Genomic DNA, 25,498 nt, shown 5'->3' with positions numbered 1-25,498 from the left:
AAAGTGATCCCCAGGACAACAAACCAGGGAACTGCCATGGCATGAATGTTACAAACACAATAGCCTGGGGTCAGAGCTAACAAAATCACCATCTGGAGGATGAAACCCTTCAGAGATAATGCTCCTCAGAAATGTATTCTTTCCATTTAAAAATTGCAGCCTGTATTCCAAAAATGGGGAGGTAAATGTAACAGCACAAGTAAGTGTAATTATGTACTATGCCTAGCAGTCAGGAATTGTACTGTACTTCTTTTCACTTAGTATTAAACTGCACTGTCAAATATGTTGTGAATATTTGAGTTTACCTGAAAAGCTGAATAGAAAACCACAACCTAACCTAACCTTTTTAGTTTTTGAAGATAAGCATTTTATTGCTTCTTAATTACAATTAGTACTTAACCTATAGCTATATTGATATTACAGTTTTATAAAACAAATACTATAAAACAAAACTAAAATATTTCAGTAAATTGTAAAGTAACTCAGAAATTCCTGATATTTAAAACTTGTGTTTAGCAAATTGAACTTGTAAACTTCATCCTAAAATTCTGAGTGTCTTAACAGAAAACGAGGAGAATAAATGGGGAGGTAAATGTAACAGCCATTACATAGTGCAATTATGTACTATGTATGACAGTTGGGTAATGTACTTATTACACTTAGTATTAAACCATACTGTCAATTCGGAGGATGGGTTGAAAAATTGCCAAATGCTTAACATGTGATTTACTGGATTTATGGGCTATTCATGCCCGTGCCACCTTTTGGGTGGCTTAATCTTAATCTTTATCAATTTACTGGATCTACAGGCTGGTTACCTTATATACCATAACAAGTTTACTCATAAAACATTTAAGAAATCCCAATTATAAATACAAAACTACTAAATTCAACTTACCAGTTTGCCAGCAAGGATTCCACATGTTTCAATATTACGCGAAGTATTTGGTTGAGCCAAGGCCATAAATTTAACCATTAATTCCTCTGGGACCCTTACTTCACGAAGCCCTCCACTTTTTGTTCCTACGTTGGCGCTTAACAGAGATACTGGTTTACGACTCCGATCTACAGACGGAATGCTGAAATGTAATAATAGCTATAAATGCATATTAATCCTCAATGTCAATAAATTAAATTTGTACGTCAATTATCTGCATAGTGTATTCTTCTTATACATACCTTGGATGCAGAGGTTTTAGGTCTCTTGATGGAATGCTGGGTATAAAATTAGCACTGCTAGGAGAATAATCTTGTGTAATAGAAGACGGGCTAATGTCATCCCGTGGCAACCTCAATCTGTCATCATGTTCTAGATCATTCAAAGTTAAGGCTGATGTGGGATAGGTTAAGCTACCTAAACCATCATACCTGATAAAAACATACATCTTATTATAGCATACTACTTTTAACTTAGATATAATGTGCATACAAAATATATATAAGTATTTATAGTACTGAATGTGCATATCTAGTGCAGGTTAAGTATAATATATATTATAATGAGGATGAGGATGAATATAATCAGGATGAGAGCTACGCTCGTGGTGTCCCGTCTACCCAGCACTCTTTGTCATATAACGCTGTGAAGCTACTGACTGTTTTGGCCTCCACCACCTTCTCACTTAACTTGCTCCAACCGTCTACCACTCTGTTTGCAAAAATGAATTTTCTTATATTTTTTCGGCATCTTTGTTTAGTTAGTTTAAATCCATGACCTCTTGTTTATGAAGTTCCAGGTCTCGGGAAATCTTCCCTATCGATTTTATCAATTCCTGTTACTATTTTGTACGTAGTGATCATATCACCTCTTTTTCTCCTGTCTTCTAGTTTTGGCATATTTAATGCCTCTAACCTCTCCTTGTAGCTCTTGCCCTTCAGTTCTGGGAGCCACATAGTAGCATGTCTTTGCACCTTTTCCAGTTTGTTGATCTTAAGATATGGGCACCACACAACCGCTGCATATTCTAGCATTGGCCTAACAATAGTCGTGAACAATTTCTTTAGTATTTCACCATCCATGTATTTAAAAGAAATTCTGAAGTTAGAAAGCATGGCATAGGCGCCTCGTTTTGTTTGTTGTAGATTCGGTACCTGGAACAAAAAAGTTCCAATTAGCTCGGGCTACGGTGAGCCCGTAGAAAAAAAAAAAAAAAGGCTCCTCGCACAACGTTCTTTATGTGGTCCTCAGGTGGTAGTTTTCTATCTAGAACCACCCCTAGATTTCTTTCTTTATCAGCATTCTTTAGAGAGTTCTCATATAATTTATAAGTTGTGTGGGGTCTATGTTCTCCTATTCCACATTCCATAACATGACATTTATTCACATTAAATTCCATTTGCCAAGTGGTGCTCCATATGCTTATTTTGTCCAGGTGTTCTTGAAAGGCATGACATTCATCTAAGTTTCTTATCCTTCCTATTATCTTAGCATCATCAGCAAACATATTCATATAATTCTGTATACCAACTGGTAGATCAATTATGTAGACAATGAACATCACTGGTGCAAGAACTGAACCCTGTGGTACTCCACGTGACATTTCTCCAGTCCGATACATTGCCTCTGATTACTGCCCTCATTTTTTCTATCAGTCAGAAAATTTTTCATCCATGTTAGAAGCTTACCTGTCATTCTTCCAATATTTTCCAGTTTCCAGAACAACCTCTTATATGGAACTCTGTCAAAAGCCTTTTTTAGATCCAGATAGATGCAGTCAACTAACCATCTCTTTCCTGTAAAATCTCTGTGGCTCGATCATAGAAACTGAGTAAATTCGATACACAGGATCTTCCAGATTGAAAACCATACTGTTTGTCTGATACATCATTTCTCTCCAGGTGTTCTACCCATTTAGATTTTATTATTTTTTCCAATATTTTCACTATTACACTTGTCAATGATACAGGTCTATAATTGAGGGGGGGTCTTCCCTGCTGCCACTTTTGTAGATTGGAACTATGTTAGTCTTTTTCCAGACGTCTGCTACAAATCCTGTACACAGGGATGCCTGAAACATCAGGTGAAGTGGAATGCTGAGCTCAGATGCATATTCTCTCAGAACCCATGGTGAAACTCCATCTAGGCCAACTGCTTTGTTCTTACTTAGCTCCTTTAGCATATTTTCCACTTCATCTCTAAACACCTCTATACCCTTTATGTTGTTCTCTGGAATTCTTGTTGTGTCTGGTTCTCTGAAGATTTCATTTTGTACAAACACACTTTGGAACTTTTCATTTAATGTTTCACACATTTCCTTTTCATTTTCCGTGAATCTGTTTCCCATATTCAACCTCTGGATATTATCCCATACTTGCAATTTGTTGTTATGAATTGTTTATGAATTTGTGGGTGTGTGTGTGTGATTGTATGCCCCTAGTAATCACTTCAAAACCACTACGTATACATAATCAGTACAATCATCTACTCCCTATTCATGATTAGATTAGATTAGATTAGGTTTAGTTTGGTTTTGTTCTTAGGCTAAAAGTGTATTATTCTCAAATGTGAAAAATAAAATTAAAAAACTATTTTGAGTATCCTCTAAAATTTAACTTTAAAGAAAACTTAAGGCTGAGTGCATATAGAAGAAAACAAGTTTACATAAAACTTTATATTTTTAACCTTCAATTTATAATACAATACAGTTTTAACATAAGAATATTCAGTGTTTAGGACAGAGGTTTACTTGTCAGTTTACAAATAGATTACTGTATTATTGGAACCGTAATATACTTTTAGACCATCACAAATTGCCATGTATAATACTGTTTATGCCACCTGTAAAGGAGAATAGCATTATTTTGTATAATAATCTGGATTTTTTACATAAATTCATTGCCAAAAAAATACTTACGGTGGAGGAGCATCATCCATAGCTAATTCTGGGTTTTTATGATGGGTGGACTGCAGATCTCGAATTCTCTTTTCCTCATCTTGAATATTTCTATTTCTCTTATAATTCTCTTCATACTGCTCTTTCCTCCTCTTTTCCTCTTCCTGAGCAAGACGTTGAGCCTCATCTTGCTTGCGTTTTAATTGCTCCTCCAATTTTTTCTGTAAAAATGTTAAACATTTATACTATTTTATTACATATACAGCACAAACCACTCCGTAACTCCTGCACGTGAAGCAGCCACGATGCAGGACTGCAGTGTAGTATGGTGTAATTTTTTTTTAATTACCTAAGTGTAGTTACAGGATGAGAGCTACGCTCGTGGTGTCCCGTCTTCCCAGCACTCTTTGTCATATAACTATAATATAACATATAACATTGGTGTGTGCAGTCATATGCACATGCTTTCCTTACACATTTTGACTATGACTCTTCACAATATTTTTGATGTATACAAAATAGTATTTGATCAAAATACGGAGGCAATTATTTTGGCTAAAACAGTGAACAGTGCTGAACAACATTACAGTTTACCTCCAATAATGTGTTTAAACACATCATGTTTAAACACAGTTTACCTCCAATAATATGTTTCACTACTGGTTCTTGATTCTGATTTGACTACAACAGAATACTGCTTCTGCATAATGAGATATGACTGCTTATTTCTATAACAGAAAAAATTTAAATCATTTATCAGTTTTTAAGATCAGTCCCTGTAATAGGTTTTATGCAAGTTCGCATGTTGGCGTACATCACTAGTATGAACAATATTATGTTTTTTTCTGGCTTTTTAAAAATGTTTTAGGCCTTCAACTGCACATCACAATTAGGAATGTGATCACCATTAACCCTTAAGCCCTTCACTGTGCATATGAATTGACTTGATAGCATCTCTGTGCACAAGAAAAAATAATTACATTTTTTCTCTCTATTACTGTAATATTATTAAAAATGCATTCCTAGTTACAACATTCACAACATTCATATATTGGTAGTCTAGCATTATACAAAGGACGACATGTTCTTCTAACGTTATATTTAGACAAAACACGAGGCTTCTTCCAACAAAGATTTTGCCAACTTCAGCAAACCATGACGTTACAGACATTGGAACAGGTTCACAAACAAATCATGATAATATCTTTTAGAGAAAAAATGCAAAAGCAATAGCAACTTAAATAAAGAAACCCCAAAATGTTTTGTTTATCCTACTTTTTAAGTAGGATAAACAAAATGAACTTATGAGTACAGTTAAATAAGCTTACATACCTGCTCTTGAACTATGATATTATATTCTCGTTGGTATTTTTCTGTGAGCTGGTTTTTAAGTCGCTCAGCCTTTGGAAGAATTTCCTAATGTAAAAAGTAAATAAATGATATAAGACTGGATGAGCTTACTACTTTTTATAAAGTACACACACACAAAAAAATAAAAAACAGCGTTGAATGTGATGAAACGTCAGTTTCTGGGTGAGATCCGGAGGTTCCCCGGAGCTAACTGGGCTGATATGAATGTATTAGACTCTGGCATCAGTCAATGCGCATGGAATTCTAGACCTACCGGGGATCATGAGCCAGAACCTGGCCTCCTCAGAGAGGCACAAGGAGCAATGGCTTATAGAAACCCCCCGTGTAGTTGGAAGTATTCTATGTCTGCCATCGACCAAGTCAGGAACCCAGAAAGGTAATCGCCCCAAAACAAACCCCAATTCTGGTTAAAATATTGCTTCTGAAAGCCGAACTTGTAGACAGAACTCCCCAAATGAAAACAGGCAAACGAGTATGATGTCACAGCGCCACTGTCTGCGCAACCCCCCCACTCCCCGGGTGGGGGAAGGGGCAACCCCAGACCCCCACGCCGCATATCCACCCTGCAGTTCTGAGGCTGGATGTCAAAAACAGCGAAAAAGAACGCCGACTGGAGGGAGGGAGGAATACCGGGGAGCCTCCGGGTCTCACCCAGAAACTGGTGTTTCATTACCTTCAACACTGGTTTTCTGGGGGGAGTCCCTTCGACTTCCCGGAGCTACTGTACTTGCCCAAAGACAAAACAAGAGGGGACTTACAAGGGAGGCAGTCGGCTCTCGAAAAACAAAAAAACCCTGCATGAGGACAACGTGCCCAGGCAGAACAGAGCTGGCCACTATGAGAGGTCAAACCTAGCTGCACAGTACCCTGCGCCCCAACCAGTGATGAAACTACCCCTACTCAGAGGCAAACAATGGTGCATGAAACACCCCAGCTGACTCCAAGGGTGGTTAATCACCTCGAGCAGCAAAAGACCTTGCGGAGTTAGACCCAAAGGTGATTTGTGGAAGGTGGCCCCAAGAGCAGTACTTACAGGGTACCTAGGGAAGGGTACCCTAGGCGCATGCATCCTGAGTACTTATGAAATAATTCCTTGCTCGTGCACCACCATTTAGACAGTATCACACCACAAAGCACAGAACTGGAAAAACAGGAGCCAGAAGTACACAACCTTGTCAGTTCACATCAGCCACAGAGCTGCAGGGTGGGTAGCCAGTGCGGAGATCTGGGGCTCCCCTTCCCCCTCCCAGGAAGGGGGAAGGGGGGTTTGCGTAGACAGCGACACGGTGACGTCATACTCGTTTGCTCCTTTTCATTTGGGGAGTTCTGTCCACTAGTTCGGCTTTCAGTAGCAATATTTTAACCAGGATGGTTAAATGGTTTGTTTTAGGGTGCTTACCTTTCTGGGGTGCCTGACCCGGTCGATGACAGACACAGAATGCTTCCAACCATACGGGGGTCTCTATAGGCCATTGCTCCTCATGCCTCTCTGAGCGGGGCCAGGTTCTGGCTCGTGGTCCCCGGGAGGCCTAGAACTCCATGCGCATTGACTGATGCCAGGGTCTAATACATTCATATCAGCCCAGTTAGCTCTGGAGAGCCAAAGGGGCTCCCCCCTTTCCCCAGAAAACAGCATTGAATTGAATGAAATGCATCTTTTTGGAGAAGGAGAAGGCACTGTCAGGGGAAAGTGCCAAGCCATTAAACTATATAGCACTTGGAAGGGATCAGGATAAGGATTTGGGATGGAACGGTGCCCAACCACTTGGATGGATGGAGATTGAACGCTGACCTGCATGAAGCGAGACCGTCGCTCTACTGTCCACCGAAAGTGGCTGGACATATTTCTGGAGTCTTCGGTGGCTACCTGTAGCCGTGCCACATTGGGTAGCTTCATGCCTATCAGATCACACCAGACCCTTGTGAGTCCATAAAAAGCCTGCCAGAGACCAGGGGCCAAAACCTGGCCTCTTCAAAGAAGTGCAGAAAGTGGGGATCAACTGATCACCCTCACCAAGGAACTAACCTACAGAAAGAACAAATAGAAACAGCCAACAGCAAGGTAAATGTAAACTGGCAACAACCCCCCCCCCCAGGAAATAATCCCCCCCCCCCCCTCCAGTAGTTAGGTTGTTTAACCTTATAGTTGCAGCTTCCCATGACCAGGTGGCAGTACCGAAGAGTACTACCACCCTCCAAACCACCAGTCTAAATCCGACTGAAAGTATGTTCATGTACCTGAAAGATGGAGAGTCCAGGGAGTTACCAAGGTCTCTCCAGAAAGACATTTTCTGAAAGGGGCCACTCGGCGGCTTCCTGTATCTAATACACCACAGAGAAAAATCATGGAATGTATCTCCCAATGCAACAAGCAGTATAATGGAGGCAGTAAGAATGGCCATCAGAATACAGCAAAGCCAAAGTACAACCATCAAATTCTTACCCTGTGAAGGCAAAATCAGAAGGCTAGTGTTCCATAATAAGACCTGAAAACTGGAAAGGGCATGCTAGGTCCCGAAGGATAGACTAAGCAGGAACACCAGAGGTGCCACTCACCGAATACACACCAAAAACAGCTTAAGAAAAACCTGGCTACTAAGGGTGTAAGTGGTGCATGTAAGGGGAGCCGGTCGGCTGAGTGGACAGCATGCTGGGCTTGTGATCCTGTGGTCCCCGGTTCGATCCCGGGCGCCGGCGAGAAACAATGGGCAGTTTCTTTCACCCAATGCCCCTGTTACCTAGCTGTAAATAGGTACCTGGGTGTTAGCTGTCACGGGCTGCTTCCTGGGGGTGGAGGCCTGGTCGAGGACCGGGCCACGGGGACACTAAAGCCCCTAAATCATCTCAAGATAACCTCAAGAAGATGGAGCACAGAAACTACCTGTGCAAGCCATAAACAAAATTTTGGCTGCCCTTAACCTTATGGCCTCACAGAGTTGTCAAAAGTCCTTGAACCACCAAGGGTGAGGTCCCCTTCCTAAGAAGAAGCCACCCTCTCAGAGACAATACCCCATACCCCTGAGAGAAAGATACTCTTGCCAGACAAGGATGTCAGCGCACACATAGGCACATGCAGCTGGACATTAACAGTTAATCAGAGTCCATCCAAAAAGTGATGCATAAACACACATGCATCATGAAGAAAATACTAAAGCATGAATGAAATATGCAAGCAAATGGTCCCCTGCAAGACAAACAGGATGGCAAGCACCTATCTGAAAAACTGGAACTCCTATGGCAAGCAGTTATCTGAAAAACCGGAACCCATATGGTACTGGGACAGGAAGAGAACATAGCAGTGAATGTGATCAAACATGCACCAGGCATACAGTATAGTTGAGGGGGATATAGTAGGAAGATATGCAACCCCTGGTGATGCACAAGTAGAACTAAAACCTTCCTGAGACCTTTTCAGGGTAGGGAGCTTTGCATTTCCCTGCTCCTTGTGCCTCTATAGAGTAGCCAGGTTTTGGATGTACTCACTGATAGGCTTATTTAAGACTTTACTAGGGCTGGTATTGATCGAGTTGGGTGAAACTTACCAGGCATCAAGCATCTAAGAGCCACCTATGGCTCTAAGAGCCTCCCAGAAATTTATTTTTATATACTGAGCATCTAATTCCAATCTTCCAACCATCTCTTAAACATAAAAGATAACTACTAAGATCAGGTTGTTACAGGAAGCTAGTACCCTATTTTGCCTATTTTGCTTATTTTTTATTGAGTTAATTTATTACTTAAAAGATTTTACTTCTATTTAAAACTAAATAAATATTTACACAAGCCTGAATAGTGTGCTAAGGTAGCTATCTTGTTTCTATACCTCGTACAATGATTAAATGGTGTTTCTATATGTTAGTACAATATAAAATTATATGTGATTAGTACTGTATATGCAAATAATGCATATCCAATTTACACTATCATTACCTTTTTATTAGTTATCTTACAATTGCATAATAATTGCATTACAGTATTAGGATCATTAAATACATGGCTTGCATGCCAAAATATGTCAAACCTCCAGTACTCCACATCACTCAGTTTGTCTTCACCCTGCTGACCTGCTTTTATCATCTCTCTCTCTTTATAGTTCATACTGTATGTACATAAACCTCAGTTTAACTCTACTGCTTTGCCTTTATCAAATCTCTTAAATATATTTTCATATAATAGTTCTTCTGACCTTCTAGGTACAGTATTTTGCTATACTGTATAGGGATCCCATTATAAAACTTACCTTAAGTTTCTTAGTATTATTGGTTTTGTCAATTGATGAGTGGGTAGCAAAGTCTGGGTGGCTTCGTATCTTTTCTAAAAATAGCCTGCAAATGAAAGTTACATCTAATCTTATTACATTTGATGACAATAACATGAAAAGAGAAATGCATATATTTATTACAATACCAGAAATCAGATGAAAATCACTTATTTTAAATAATACCCAGTTCACAAACATTATACAGTACAGTACTTACGTCATGAATTTCATATACAAAATGAAGGCATTTTCAAGGCTTCCTTCTTCATCATAAACATCAGCCATTCGAACCATTTCTAAGCCCGATCTGAAGTATCTGCAAATTTGTAATGCCCATTAATTAGGTATTTCACTGTCATGAAACTGGTGTAGCATTTTGATGATGTTTCAGTTTTGTCATTATTAAGGACAGGAGGCCCATTAAGTTATCAAGGTTCTCTAGGATAGTCAACCATATTCAACATAACAGGATCTAGCCAGTAACTGGATGAGTGTAAAGACAGCCCTGCCCCCCCCCCCCCCTTACTTACATTCTTACTCAGGTTACAAGGGTAACCTGAGAAAGCAATATATTTCATATCCCCAATATGGCACATGTATACCCATCTGGTTTAACCAATTTAAATCTTTCTCAATTTTCTGAATATCATTTATGGTACTACATTAAACCCATTAGCAGAATATTTACAACAATAAAAACAGTGTGGAATGTAATGAAACACCTCTTTCTGGAAGAGCCCAGTTGGCTTCCCATAGCAATCTTGCTGAGATTTATCCATCAGTTGCAGAAGTTCTGTTTGACTTACTGGGGGGACCAGAACCTGGCTTCCCTCACAAAGTGCAGGAGCAGGAGACAATCTGCCACTCCACTGAAAAAACCAGCATTGAATGTAATGAAATGCCATTTTCTGGGCGAGTCCCAGAGGCTCCCCAGAGATATACCAGGCTGATATGTATATATTAGACCGCGGCATCAGACAATTTGATTGGAATTCTAGCCTACCAGGGACCACAAGCTAGAACCTGGCACCCCTCAGAGAGGCATGAGGAGCAATGGCCTATAGAGACCCCCAATATGGTTGGAAGCATTCTATTTCTGCCATCTACCAGGTTAGGCACCCAGAAAGATGCCTAAAAAAAAGGTCTCCAGCAGAGCCAACTGAACGAGTCAGTGTCGACCGTCCATTCCGTGGACAGGGGAATAAACCAGGACAGGCCATCCGCCAGGACGTTGGACATTCCCTGGATGTGAACCGCCAAGAGAGCCCAAGAACTCAGCAGATGAGTCACCCGAAGCGATCAGCCCCAAAGATCCAAGGACCACATCAAACCCCCCTTTTTTCAGGCAATGAACCACCTGGGTGCAGTCTAAATTGAGTCTGAATTACTAACCCTCCAAAGCAACAAAGCCCTCCAAATTTCCTCCACTAGAAAGAAGACGAGAGAGATATAAAATAATATACACCTGGAAGATACTGGAGGGCCAAGTACCAAATCTACACAGTAAAATAACACCGTACTGGAGTGAACGACATGGAAGAAAATGCAGAATAGAACCAGTGAAGAGCAGGGGTGCCATAGGCACAATCAGAAAACACTGTATAAACATCAAACTCGCACAAGGCAAGATGGGACCCAGAGGACTTATCCATCGGACCAATGAGCCCCATGGGGTTTTCCAGGGCCCTTAGACTGACTACTAAGGGAAGCCCAGGCAAGGTACTGTTAACCGGTTGGCCCAACTATCGAAAGATCTACTAAAGCTGAACCCCTGCGATGTGTATAATCGCAGGGACCTAGCAAGGGACCACCAGAGTAACAGAGGGTGGACAAAAAGCAAGGGGCATACCCCCACCAGGCAACAAACAAAAATTAAAAGAAAAGCCCCGCAAAAGTACAACGTCTCCAGGAGGAACAAAACCAGCTGCTGTAATTACCTAAGTAATTACCTAAGTGTAGTTACAGGATGAGAGCTACACTCGTGGTGTCCCGTCTATGTAATAGGTGACAAGCTGCACAGTACCTTGTGCCCCTACAGCAATGATACTACTTCCTACACAAGGTCAAACAGCAGGAATGAAAACCCCATTTGACCCCAAGGGCGAGCAATCACCGAGCAGCAGTGACCCCAAGGGCGAGCAATCACCGAGCAGCAGAAGATTCCTATGGAGGTAGTTCTCGAATGACTTGTGGAAGGCAACCCCAATCACAAGGGTAGTAATTACAGGGCACCTAGGGCCTGTAATTACTAGACCCTAGGCCATAGTACTCAGTGAATTACTCCTGACACACACCACCACACAGCAGAGCACAAGCACAAAGGGACAGCACTGCTCAGAGACAGGAGCCAGAGTTGAACAACCGCCATGCAACACATCAGTCTCAGAACTGAGGTTGGGTAGCCGGCACACGGTGTCTGGGGCTCCCCCATCCCCCTCCCAAGGAAGGGGAAAGGGGAGCGCCCCTCAGTGAATGTCACCCTGAGACAGGGGAATTGAGCATCCTTCGAAGCGGGAGGAGTTACGCAGACAGCGATACGGTGGCAGTTGTAACATCATGCTTGTTTACTTGTTTTCAGATTGTGGAGTTATGCTTGATAGTTTGGTTTTCAGTAGCAATTTTAACCAGGTGGAGTCTGTTTTGGGATGCCTACCTTTCTGGGTGCCTAACCCAGTAGATGGCAGACATAAAACGCTTCCAACCACATGGGGGGTTTCTATAGGCCATTGCTCCTCATGCCTCTCTGAGGGGACCAGGTTCTGGTTTGTTGTCCCAGCAGGCTAGTACTCCAATTGAATTGACTGATGCCACAGTCTAATATACTGTATACATATCAGCTCAGTATACCTTCGGGGAGCTGGAGGGGGAAGAGAACCCTGACACCCAAATGAAGTACTCACAGAGCACTTAGGGAAGGCTGCCCTAAGCGCATGCAGCCCCGGTACACCTGGCCACCATGAACAGCAGAGGACACCACTAAGGCAAAACACTGCCAGGAAACCAAGGCTAGATTTGACGACCAGCGCGGGGGGGGTCTGGGGCTCCCCCCTCCCCCTTCCCCCACTGGGGGAGGGGAGGGCTGCGCGGACGAGCGGCTCGGCAGTGAGGAGTGGCATTTGCTTATTCCTTGGGAATTGAGGGAGTTCTTCATCTCTGTTCGGTTTTCGGTTGCAATTTTCTTACTATGTGGGGTCTGTTTTTTATGCCTACCTTTCTGGGTGCCTAACCCTAGTTGATGGCAGACAAGAAAAAACCCAACTACGGGGGTTTTCCAGAGGCCATTGCTCCACGTGTCTCTCTGAGGGGGCCAGGTTCTGGCTCGAGGTCCCCAGCAGGCTGAACTCCATTGACTAATGCCCTGGTGTAATGTATCACATATTAGCCCGATAGCTCCAGGGAGCCGGAGGAGTCCACAGAAAAATAACTGTCATATTATGATACCCCTAATGCACAAGACCAGCATTTCTCAACCTTTGTACCTTTGAGAAATTCCAGGTTATACACACACATGGATTTCATTATCAATTGCAAGGAGATGATTTCTATCTTTGCTCTTGATGCTGGTTAAATGAGAAAAATTAAACAAATATTATTCAAAAATATATTTACATATTACTAGAATTTGCCTATTGATCACTATCTCTAGTGGAATCCATCCAGTAGTTACCTCGGGGTTCCTGAGAATCAAGGTTAAGAAATGCTGCACTAGACAATAAACACATGATAACGACCACACTTTGAAGGTTAAAAATGTGTATGGCATCTTTTTCATAATCATTATTATTTATTTTTTGGGGGGGAGAGGTGGGGGGGGGGCACTGTTGAGGTATATCCTCTTACTCAGCTCAGAACAATTAAACAATAGTACCTATAATTTTTGTGCTTATTTTTCCCCAACTCGTTATAATTTCTTCCATAAATCCACAACAAAATATTGTATAGTACTGTATTTTATTTAATTTTACACTGGAGAAGGATCAGATGAAAAAATACTCAGTATATGGGATTAACAAAAATAATCAATAAAATAAAACAGCCCTCTAACAAAATACACTTTGTAAATTAAAACTGACTTACCTGCGAATGGGTATTTTTCCATCAACTACAACCGAGTCACTGTGTGAGCACAATTGCTTGATCCGAGATGCGGGCTCCAAGTGAGAATAATCCGAGCCAGACATTCTACAAACACAAAGAAGCCTGGTAAGCCCCAAAATCAAAATTAAAAGATTCAGTATATTCTACTAAAAATAAATACTATACAGTAGTATAATAGAACAATATTTAAATATAAAATTAATGCCATTCACACACAATAATAATTGGCAAGCAACCCATCCTGGAGGAAGCTTAATGCTTCCTTATTATTTGAGGAATCATCTTAACCTAATGACTGTGACTATGCTGGATATATACCCACGAGGAACGAATACAGTATAAAACCAGAATTCTCCTAGTAGTGCAATATATTCAGGGAGGAAGCAGAAAGGGGAAGAAGGAAGAAAGGGGAATGAGATGGGAGGAGAGGTGAGAGACAGACAGGAAGAAGGATGAGGTGGGACTTGGGGAGAGATGATTGGGGAGAGGGAGGAAAATAGAGTGGAGGGAGGGAGGGGGGGGGAAGATTGGGAAAGATGGTGGAGAGGGGTGAGAGGGAGATGGGGGGAGGGGAAGAGATGAGAAAGAGGAAACTGGGAAAGTGGAAGAGATGGGGGGAGGGACAGGAGAGGGGGAAAGGGAGTGAGAGATATGTGCAACTGGATACCCCATCTAGTATTTTATAAATGTTTACTAAGCTTTAACTGTACTAAATAAATAGTTTGTGAATAAAATAAAGAGCAGTTATGGCATGACATAACACTGAACCCTTCTAACCATAAAGACTTAGATGCTACTGCTTACAAATATGCATGCAGCATGGTAGCCTGGGTCAACAGTTAGTCAGTAGCTAAGAGAATGGACAATAACTATAGATATTGAGGACTCCAAGGCCAGTTCAGGGTACCCGCATTAGTTTAGCATTCAACATGATATAATTGCATTTTATTACCTCTGGGCCTCTGGGTTACCAGTCTGTGCTACAAAAAAGTAAGCAAACAAGTAACTATTAGTATTTTTATGCATAATTTATATTTATAGGCACATAACTATATATATCTTATTTGTATCAAAATATGCATAAAATTTATTGTATCACTTTCTGTAAGAAAAATCCAGAAAATTTGGTACAGTATATAGCTCAAAAATGGTAAATCTCATGCAATTTTGAATTTGGTAATGAATAATATAATCTGGATTTCGGAGATGCACCTATAGTGCAGTGTTGAACTGTCCAAAACTTTGACACTACAGTACAGTATTTGCAAGAAGCTCTCATGACTTGGTATAGATCTTACAAGGGTTTGTTTCCTCGCTGTTGGTATCAGAGTAAAGACCCCCAGAGCAATAGTCAGCCTCATATTTCTATGTTTAGACTCAGCTGAAGGTAAGTCTTAAAACATGAACAATGATCATTGACTTCACTTCAGAGGTTGTGCCTTCACTTAGGTCTTGCCTTAGGGATATCCTTTATCTAACATACCCAATTTTATTCAATTCTTCAGTTAAGATGGTGTTCTGATCAGATGATTCTGCAATTAATCTTAAGGAGAGCATTGTAGTTTTCCCAAGATGGACTGGTTGCAATTAATGCATTAAACAATGCCATTCAAATTTCTTTTAAATCAAAATATACAAATCTTAATTCATAAATCCATTATCATGTTTCTTTAACTATTAATTATGCCTGAAATGATAACAGCTGCAAAGAAATGTTATTGGTAAAGTAAGACTAAAACAGCAGTTCAAAGTGTACAAGAATAAACCCAAGATTAAATACGAGGTAAGACAGGTAGGAGTATGGCGCCCTCCGAACTAGCAACTTCTGGAAGAAGTCATTCTACACGTGATGCGGGACACCATCCTGGGTTTCGATGGTAAAGCATATAGACAAATTAAAGGTAGTGCCATAGGCACCTCAAGCAGTGTCACCATAGCAGTAGGGATATTGACAATATTTTTGGTATCATAGCAGGAGGATATACAGAGGTTACAAGATTTCTTCATGTGGACATATACGATCCCAGAGCAATCTTAAATTCACCCTATTAGAAAATGAACATTCATTATCTTTCCTAGACATAACAATATACATAGATCCACAGGATAGGACCCTGCAAACAAAAGCATACTATAAACCAACCAATCTCCATTCATACCCACTCTTCACATGAAGCCATCCTCTCTCACTCAAGAGATCCCTACCCTACTCCCTAGTACTGAGACTGAGAAGAGTATCAAGCAAAGAGCATAACTTACAACCGGAATTGAACAACCTCTGGGAACTTTTCAGAGGTCGAGGCTACCCAGACGAAATACTGCAGAATGCAGCAGACAGACTAGAGAGAATAGATACAGGTACCCATCTACAGGCAACACAAAGAGGTAGCAACACAGACAGACGGATCCTAACTTCTTTATATTTCAGGTTTTGCGAGCACTCTACAACATATGAAGTAATTGTGGGAGTGGTTAAAAAATACACATAGCGAACATCCAGTTTGGCCAGTTCAATTTCTAAGTACGTGTATATCCAGCAGAGACCACCCATGAGGGCATAGACGAAAGGTAAATCCCTCAAGGACCACTTGGTCAGAGCGAAATTTGCATACAAGCCAGGCTCTCCCAACAATGCTTCGACCCATTGAGGGGAAATACTAGCAGTCAAACCCTTTTAGGCATTATGTCAAATGGTTAAGGAGGCCCCTTCAATCAAAAAAATTACATACTGGTTTTTGGAGAAAGTTCAACACAGAGGGATAAAAATCGTCCCTGAACTTAAGTCAACTCTCATACCAGGCGTAGTTCAAAGCCTTAAACTACAAGCAACACTACAAACCAGACATGGCATGGATAATCTCTTCGAGATCTTCAAAATACTGTACATAAATAAAATTGGAAGACTTTAATCCAGAACACTTACACAGAGAAATCACATTATCGTGATATATCAATGAGAAAATCCACAGGAGCCAAGATGAGAGTTTGAACCTGTCTATTGAAAGAGGGGCGTCAGAGGTAGAATTACTGGATGACAGAGCCAGAGTGCATAGTGGGAATTGTGTGAAACCCTGGTTCAGCTTCAGTGGAAGCCTCAGGATCCTCGAGGGTGCAGTAGTACCCCAGGCTGCAATTATTTTGCCATGTCGTGGTATAGTCGACTAGAGCGTGCATTTGGGAACATTCAGCGCATAGGTTCAAACCCTCATCACGGCTCCTGTGGATTATTCTCCAGAACATTTCTTTAAATGGTCCAGTGTAATGCACAGAGAGGACAACAGCTTCAAGTTCAACAAGCTATAATATAGGATATAAAACAGTTAATTTTTTTCACGCATAAGGCAATACAATATACACATGGAATCACCTAGCACCAAAGATGTAAATGCCAAAACATTACTTCAGTCTAAAATTCAGCTGGAAGAATCCTTCAGTATAATGTGGGAACCTTAAGCTACTGGCTACCTGTCCCCATCAAGGCTTCTAGAGATGGTAACTCTCAGGTAAACATGTGTTCATAGAATGCAGTGATCATGCAGCCTAGCAAGTCACGTGATTTTCATTTCATACATAAAAACTGATTCCATGGTCTGAATGTTTCATATTTGAAAATGGGTTTATACAAACACATTAAACAATATTCTTTACATAACCCTATTTTAGTTAAGTTTAGGTTGTCTAAATATCTCTATGTAAGATACCTGATTTATAATAATAATTGATTTATATAACATACATTAGAAACATAATTGTCAAGTATTCATAACTACACAATGCATATTATATAATGCCACTGATGTGCAAAGCATTTTATGCATAATGTGTTTATTTCCAGCAAAATTAAAATGTAAAAAATAAGTGTGTTTAATAAGAACATACAGTATTGACATTAAAAATAACAAATGTTGCCTTAAGTACATTTCTGCCGTAAGTAATATGCTGTACATATACCAGTACATGTAAATCCATATGTAGATGAGTCACAATAACACGGCTGAAGAAATGTTGACCAATCCAAACTAGAAGATGAAGAGATGATGACATTTCGGTCTGTCCTGTAGCATTATCAAGTCAAATGGCCATCAACACAATCGACTCGATAATGAAACTGAAACGGACAGACTGAAACGTTGTCGTCTCTTCATCTTCTAGTGTGTGGTTTGGTCAACATATAAATCCATTTTGTTAGGATAGTTGCTGGAGGTTATCTAACTAAAGCCATTTAATGTAACAACACATACTATAAGTCCCAGTAGTACGATTGGGTTCGTTCTCGACTCAATTGAGAATTCCAGGTTCTAGTTATGGATGAGGACAGATATGGGTGGGCACATTTTCCATCACCGAATGCCTCTCCTGTTCACCTAGAAGTAAATAGGTACCCCAGGTGTTAGTTAACGTCTTGTGGGATTGCATCCTGAAGAGGGTTTGTTGTCTGACCTGGGGGGACCTCGACATAAGCAAACGTTTATATATACACTTGCTGCCTGTCTCCGACACAATACATTACGCCTTATTATTATTATTAATACACAAGGCATTTCTGACTTGGCCATCAACACGATTGCGCATTGGAATTTGCCGTGTACTAATCTAGTGAAGTTTTCCAAGACCTCAGTACTGACAGAGGTCAGGTTTGACATATTGTTACAAATATATTGACTAATAACTTAAAACTAGAACCACACTGCCTTAGTAATCGGGTGGGTAAGACACAAAGTTTTCAGTTACGCCTACCTAGCACGCATTGCTCTCTCAAAGTACTCTCTAACAGCTCTTGAGATAACACCACACATGATTGTGGCGCTTCTCATAACTTTCTAGAAGTGCTGACCTGGGAGCGGGTAAGGGTAGAGGTGAGAGGTGAGAGCCGCGGTGACGACACTAAGTGAAAGGTGCAGGACTAGTGACGTCACGTGTTGACACCATCAGCTGACTCACACCAAGCCCCGCCCACATGGGTCTCCCATCCACAGGGACCCCATCCAAATGGAGCTCCCATCCTGTGAGATGGGCATATTAGAAGAACTTATAGCTAGTTTTTTTTATCTACACTGTAATCTTTCATATAGAATAGGATAGCAGCACATTGCTGTGTATTCCTAAGCTTGTTAATAAAAAAAAGGTCGTATTTTACGCCTGAAAGAATTTTCAGACTTTTTATTATTAACAAGCTTAAGTATACACAGCAGTGTGCTGCGACCTTATTCTATATGAAAGATTATACAGTGTCGATAAAAAACTAGCTATAATATTCTAATATTCCCATCTTACAGGATGGTTACTCAACATGGAATCAGGAAAGAAAATACCAGCCTCAATACAAAAGCAAATCATCTCTGACTAAAAATTAGGAGAGAACATGAAATGTAAAACTGATCTATTAGCCGCCACTAGGAAATTCTGGGTACAGCACAAGAATATCTTTCAATAGTCCTGAGTGAATGGGCATTCATTACCTGCAACCAACTGCCATAGGTATCGCTACCCCAGCCTAATTCTGGCAATTGCAATGTCACACTGTCTAGTGGATGTTTTATGCTGCCCGTAGTATATAATTATCGGTTCTAAACATGTCATAGCTCTTTATCAAGGGGCCCAGAATGTGGAATGACCTTCCCAACCATGTTAAAGACTGTACCTCTCTCAACCAGTTTAAGATAAAAACTAAACACTACCTAATAAATTCCCTGTAATCTACCTCACTTCTCTATTGTCAACCCATGTCTGTTATTTTTTTTTTTTTTTTTTTTTTTTTTTTTTTTTTTTAATAAACACTGTTTGTCAACCTATTGTATTTGTGCTGCTTTTTCAGTCATGTTCCCCCTTTTTTTTATCTTTATTTGTATTTGTTCTCAACATCTTTTATTCTTTATGCTCAATTAGTATTAAGTTCTAGATATTAATGTTTTTCTTGCCCGAAACGCATTGCGTAATAGTGGCTTTAGGCATTGTATGTACTAGCTCTATCTATATATCAATCCATTAATGTAACATCACTTGTATGTATATACCTTACCTGAATAAACATCTGAATCTGAATCTGAATCTGAATCTATACTCGTGTTTTCTAACCTTTGTGTGTCAGTAACTGCTCTTCTGCCTTCCCTATTTTTCCTGAAATACTGCGGCTTTTACAGCAAAGATGGAATGCCCATATCCAACTCAATTTTAGGCATATCACATGCAATTTTAGCTGACTTGTCTGTGTCATCATGCTGGACAACACCCATGTGAGATGATATCCATGCAAATGAGACTCTGAAACTCTTGCTCTTTGCTTATGTTGCTTATATAATGTTATTTATAATGGATGATACAACATTCCTAATGTCTATTTTGCATGTCGGGTTTTTAAGGGCCTGAAGAGCTGACTTTGAATCACAGAAAATAACTCTTACAGCGTTCTTTAGTGCGTTAGTGGCAAGTTGTAGTGCAGCTAATTCTGCATGTGTTGAGCTCAGCCAGTTATTCAGTGGCACACTTGTTGTCTGTGTGCATATGTTGCCTTTGTATATTCTACAGGCTGCTGCAGTGTGACCTGTTAACATTTGAACAGACCCATCAGCGTAAACATAGTGCTCGTGAAGCCGTAAGTTATTTATAAAGGAATAAGTGGTTTCAAGTGTTGATGCTTTCAGGAGTTTAATTTAGTTCATTTATTATGCACCCCATACCCATCTTGTGGGCGGTAGTGGAAAGGGTTACAGAGGCACATGATGGGCTCAGGGACTGAACCCCACAATTCATTTAGCTAAGCAAGTTACAATCTTGATGAGCTAGTTACAAAATTCAGTACAAGTCGTCACATCAACTATGGGTTCGAGATCGATCACAAGTACAGTTTCTAAATTAAGCAACTGACATATGTGGAGAGCTAGTGTCACAATTGATATGTTTGTCCTGTACACCGCCCCCCCCCCCCTTTCCAGTGAGCAGAGGTGGATAGGTGCGTTATCCACTGCTGTGGATAACCCACAGGCTACCATAACCTGTGGATAACTCGATGTCTGAAAACCCGAAATCGACCCACCTCAGAGCAGAGTATGCGTCCCTAATGCAGGGGACATTCTTCTCGAAGTACTATTATCGGCAACAAGCACGCATCTAGATCCAGAATTCCTTTGTGTAGCAGTGGCCCTCCACCTTGGTGCCCCAATTCACACTGAATACAAGTTTATTTGCAAGAGGGTGGCAGCAGACCAATTTGAAGTGCATGGGTTGCACCACGGAAACTTCAAGAGCTGGCATACAAGACACAACGAGGTGAATGACATCATGAAGAGGAGCCTTGCCTCAACTCAGTCTCCAGTGGAGAGAGAACCTCGCATGTACAAAACATGTACAAAACCTTATTCCTAAATGCTAATTCTGATCTGAAACTCTTCCTTGATATATGTAATTGAAGTGAATATGGCACTCACTCCCTAATGAATTAAAAAATTGTGTAACCTGTTCCTCATTCAAAAGTAAAATAAAAAAGTGGCTAATTACATCCTCATAGTTTCCTACCTTGTGCAACCCACTCATCCAATTTAAAGTATTTAAGACATGCAACTTCACCAGTGTAATCAATACTAGCAATTTTTAGCCTTTCCATTGGAGACTTTCGGTGCCGTGGTGAGGGGGGGACCTGCTTCTTGGGTAACAGCTTCTCCGTATCAACCTACCCTGGCTTTGCGCCCTGGAGAGGCCACTCCAGACCGACAACCAGAGCGCAACTCCATAGTCTCCTATGACTGATAAATGCCTACTATCAAGAACCAGCTCAAAACGCTATGCGTGTTAGTGGCTTTACAAGAATGCAAGAACACCAATGTTCAGAAATTTTAGCCAAATATCCCCAGTTTGCTAACTGTAGGTAGTAACTGAGTGATTGTAACCTATCCACCGCTGCCCACTGGATGGGGGGCGGCGGACATATAAATTTTGACACTAGCTCTCCACATATGTCAGTTGCTTAATTTAGAACCTGTACTTGAGGTCGATCTCGAACCCATTGTTGATGTGATGACTTATATTGAATTTTGTAACTAGCTCATCAAGATTGTAACTTGCTTACCTAAATGAATTGTGGGGTTCAGTCCCTGAGCCCATTATGTGCCTCTGTAACCCTTTCCACTACCGCCCACAAGATGGGTATGGGGTACATAATAAATGAACTAAACTAACTGCACTCTCACAACCCAATGTACCTTCTTGTATAAATAAATAAATAAATAAATAAATAAATAAAAAGTTAAATAAATAAAAAATAAATAAACATTTTAAAACAAGCATGCTCTCCAATGCAATTAAATTCACGCAGTTATCATATGATCAAACTGGTGAAACATCCGTTAACCGTTAAGCTAAACTAACAGAGTTTAGAAACTAACAGAGAAATATAGTTTCTCATATTTATATAACATAAATATATGCATTCCCCATATATTTATGCAGAGTGCATATAACATATATCCTTGGATGTTAAGGATATTTATTTATTTATTTATTTATATACAAGAAGGTACATTGGGTTTGTGAGAATACATAGCATGGTACTTACAATCTTGTAAAGCCACTAGTACGCGCAGCGTTTCGGGCAGGTCCTTAATCTAACAGATAATTTTAAGTAGGTCAATTCTAGCAGAATTAATAAATTGATAACAGATACATTGAAAGAAAAAAATGAGATGAGAGAGATTAGTACGTATATTAAAGCACATTGGTATATTAAAGCTCTGATTGCATTTTCAGCTTGACTGGAAATTAAAACAAAGATTAATAGGCACCATACAGCAAACTGATAGCACATATAAGAAGACAGCAATGATCACAATGGTAAAGTTGTTTGGATTGGGTACATAAAGATTGGGAGATTGGATTATATGTTATAGATGAGCATCCTAATGATGTTCCTCTATAGCATGTTTCAAATGTACTTTATATAAATAAAAAATATTATTAGATATACGGATACAATCACGGATACAATTTTAACTTAAAAAAAAGTTAAATCATATTGGGTGATAAACTGACTTATCAGGAGAAGTCGAACGAAGAACACTGACGTCAGTGAACCAAGTCTAATCTATGTAACAGATAACTAAAATATTTAATCTTAAACATCACCCACTTGGGTCTGTATAAGAACTTTTACCATATGTCGTTGTTTTAGATTCTCTTTGTAAGGCTTGTGATGCAGCCTTACCATATCACGGGCTATGGTGAGCCCGTAGTGGAACAGGACCTGGCACACCGGAGGCCCATTATATTGAAAATAAACGGTAAAAATATAAAGGGTTAATATATATAAATATTTAGGCATATATGTTGAATATACCCATGAGAGCTTGGAAGCTGAGATGAACAGACTGTTGGGTCAATGTCGGAAGAGATTACATCCTCTGAAGGCTTTGGCATGCTGTGGAAAGGGAGTGCAAGTCCCGGTGCTACGAATGATATACTTGAGTACTGTAAGATCCCTTATTGATTATGCTGCACCTGTCATTTCTTGTTTTCGTAAAGGTAGGATGGGCAAGTTGGAGAAGGTATAAAATATATATGAAGCCATGAGAATTATCTTAGGATGCCCAAGAAATGCTATGATTGAGAAAATGAGGATGGAATTGAATCTATAGAGTATTGGGGATAGAATTAGCTTTGGCAAACTGCCACCTAGGGAAGGAGATGGGAGGGGTGAAGAGAGAAAAAGGAAACAAGGATGGGGAAATGGTCACTGTTATGGAGGTCATCAAGAACCCGCCATGTGAGATCTAAATAAAGAAGAAGAAGAGCAGAGAGAAAGGTCAAGACAAGAAAGGGTGCGAGTCCGAGAGTCCAAATGAGTGGGCTCACCAGAATTCAGAAGAGACAGGGAAGAAGAGAGGAGAAACGGCTCAAGGCGACCCCGGGTATTCGTCAGAACGTCACCCCAAAGAGAATGACAATTGAAGTCACCCAGCAGGAGCACAGGCTCCGGCAAGGAGTCTAGGTGGTGTTTCAAATTAGGAAGAGAAAGCGGGACACTCGGGGGGAGATAAATGGAACAAACTGTGTACCATTTCCCCACAAAGATACGAGCAGCAGAACAATGGAGAGGCGAAGGAAAAAGTAAAGGAACAAAGGGAACATCAGCATGAATCAAGAGAGCAGAAGAATTAGAAGCCCCAGCAACGGCTGGGGGGGGGGGGGAGGAAGAGAAAGGAATAGCCACGAAAACGACCAGGACGAGCACCAAGCATCGGCTCCTGGAGACAGACACAAAGGGGCGAAAACCGCGAAATCAAAAGTTGGAGTTCGAGGAAATTGGCGTAATAACCTCGAACGTTCCATTGAAGAATGGACAACGACGAGAAGAGAAAAGACAAAAACAGAGAACAAGGAAGAAACAAAGGCGAAAGAGCAACAGAGCACGTTAAAGAATATCAGGGTCGGGATCAGGGTCAGCAAAGTCAGGGTTAGGGGGCATGGGTAAACTGAGCAAAGACGGAGGGAAGGAAACGGGAGAACAGATCAGAGGTGGGCGGGCGGGGTCCGGAGGAGGAGGAGGAAGAGGAGATAACGGTGAGGAGCAGTCAAGGACAGCAGCAGGAAGAGGGGGAGTAGAAAGAGGGGAGCGCACCTCAGCAAGAGCAGCAACCGAAAGGGAAGCAGGGGCCAAAGAAACCTCCATAGCAGGAACAGGGGGCGCAATCACTGAAATAGGAGGGGAAGGAGCAACAGAGCCAGAAGTAGGGGCCAAGGAAGAAAGCGAAGCCTTCTTACCTGCCGGGGAGGAGGAAGGAGAGGAGCCAGGCTTACGCTTCTGACGTAAAGAGACCGGTGTCTCAGCAACTACGTACCGGGCAACGGATTCCAGCGTCTCAACAGAAGCTGAACGAGAGCACACACGACGGCCGTTAGGAGAGCGATGGATATCCGCCTGCACCGACAGGCGGCGGGGAGAGCCAATAGAAGGAGGAAGAGGATGGGAAGGAGGATCGGAGGGAGACGAGGAAGAAGACACAGGAGACACGACAGACCGGGTAGAAAGAAGGGGAACCTCAGACAGAGGACCAGGAGGGGGACCCTTCGGGACAGAACTCAAAGGAACAGAGGAGGGGGCAGTGGGCGTATCAGGGTCCAAGGCCCGGAAACGGTTGAGAGTCTGAGGAGGGAGGGAAGGACGAGGAGAGGGAGAGCGCAACACGCGAGCATAAGAGACGTTAGCATAAGGCGGGAGCCGGCGAACCTGGCGCCTCGCCTCAGGAAAAGATAAACGCTCCCGGTGCTTCAAGTTGAGGACGGCCGCCTCAAGCTTGTAATGGATACAGGCACGGGAGAAGGTAGGGTGGGCCTCACCGCAGTTGAGGCAGCGAGCTTGGGGAGAAGAGCACTCCGACTTAGAGTGACTTTCACCCCCACACAAAGGACAGAGAGAGACAGGCCCAGAGCAGCGGAGGACACCATGCCCAAACCTCCAGCACTTGTTACACAGCCGAGGAGAAGGAATATACTCCTGGACAGAGCACCTAGCACCAGCAAGAATGACAGAGGATGGAAGGGTCCTACCATCAAAGGTGATCTTTACAACACGAAGGGGTTGACGGAGACGACCACGAGGGGGACGAGTAAACGAGTCAACCTGGAGGACAGAATGGCCTTGGGCATCAAGGATATGCCGAATATCATCGTGGCAATCCTGCAGATTCCGAACACCGGTTGCAACATGGGGCGGGAGGAGAATAGTGCCAACACTGGCATTCATCTGAACATTCTTAGAGACCCGAACAGGGATCTCGCCAAGGCAAGACAAGGCTGCCAAGCGGGAAGCTGCATCCTGAGAAGGAGCAGCAACGACACATGTACCGAGACGAGTGGGGTTGAATGTAACAGACGCATCCACGGAATCAACAAGATGCCGATGGAGGGAGAAATCGTCAGGAGGCGCAGAATCAAGAGGGAGGAGATC

At 41.5% G+C, this 25,498-nt stretch overlaps 1 protein-coding gene across 7 annotated transcripts in view; it reads right to left on the bottom strand.

The window, feature by feature from the left end:
- Positions 1-18,552, bottom strand: part of LOC123756490 (STAM-binding protein-like) — a 28,017-nt gene extending 9,465 nt beyond the window's left edge. For 2 of the 7 annotated variants that reach the window (XM_045739697.2, XM_069331319.1), the window contains exons 1-8: positions 18,301-18,374; positions 13,543-13,665; positions 9,683-9,781; positions 9,445-9,529; positions 5,166-5,249; positions 3,855-4,054; positions 1,180-1,368; positions 899-1,079 (exon numbers count right to left, since the gene is read on the bottom strand). In XM_045739697.2, coding sequence (XP_045595653.1) covers positions 899-1,079; positions 1,180-1,368; positions 3,855-4,054; positions 5,166-5,249; positions 9,445-9,529; positions 9,683-9,781; positions 13,543-13,665; positions 18,301-18,359 — 1,020 coding nt within the window. In that variant the 5' untranslated portion in view covers positions 18,360-18,374. Of the gene's footprint in view, positions 1-898; positions 1,080-1,179; positions 1,369-3,854; positions 4,055-5,165; positions 5,250-9,444; positions 9,530-9,682; positions 9,782-10,187; positions 10,392-13,542; positions 13,666-17,804; positions 18,270-18,300 lie in introns of those variants that run through there. The other 5 variants (XM_045739701.2, XM_045739698.2, XM_045739702.2 and 2 more) reach the window with 5 other exon arrangements.
- Positions 18,553-25,498: the final 6,946 nt, after the last annotated feature.

This window comes from Procambarus clarkii, chromosome 25 (genome assembly GCF_040958095.1).
Source record: "Procambarus clarkii isolate CNS0578487 chromosome 25, FALCON_Pclarkii_2.0, whole genome shotgun sequence".
Taxonomy (NCBI): Eukaryota; Metazoa; Arthropoda; class Malacostraca; order Decapoda; family Cambaridae; genus Procambarus; species Procambarus clarkii.
Note: the sequence above shows the minus strand (reverse complement) of the source record. Positions and strands in the feature narration are given on the sequence as shown.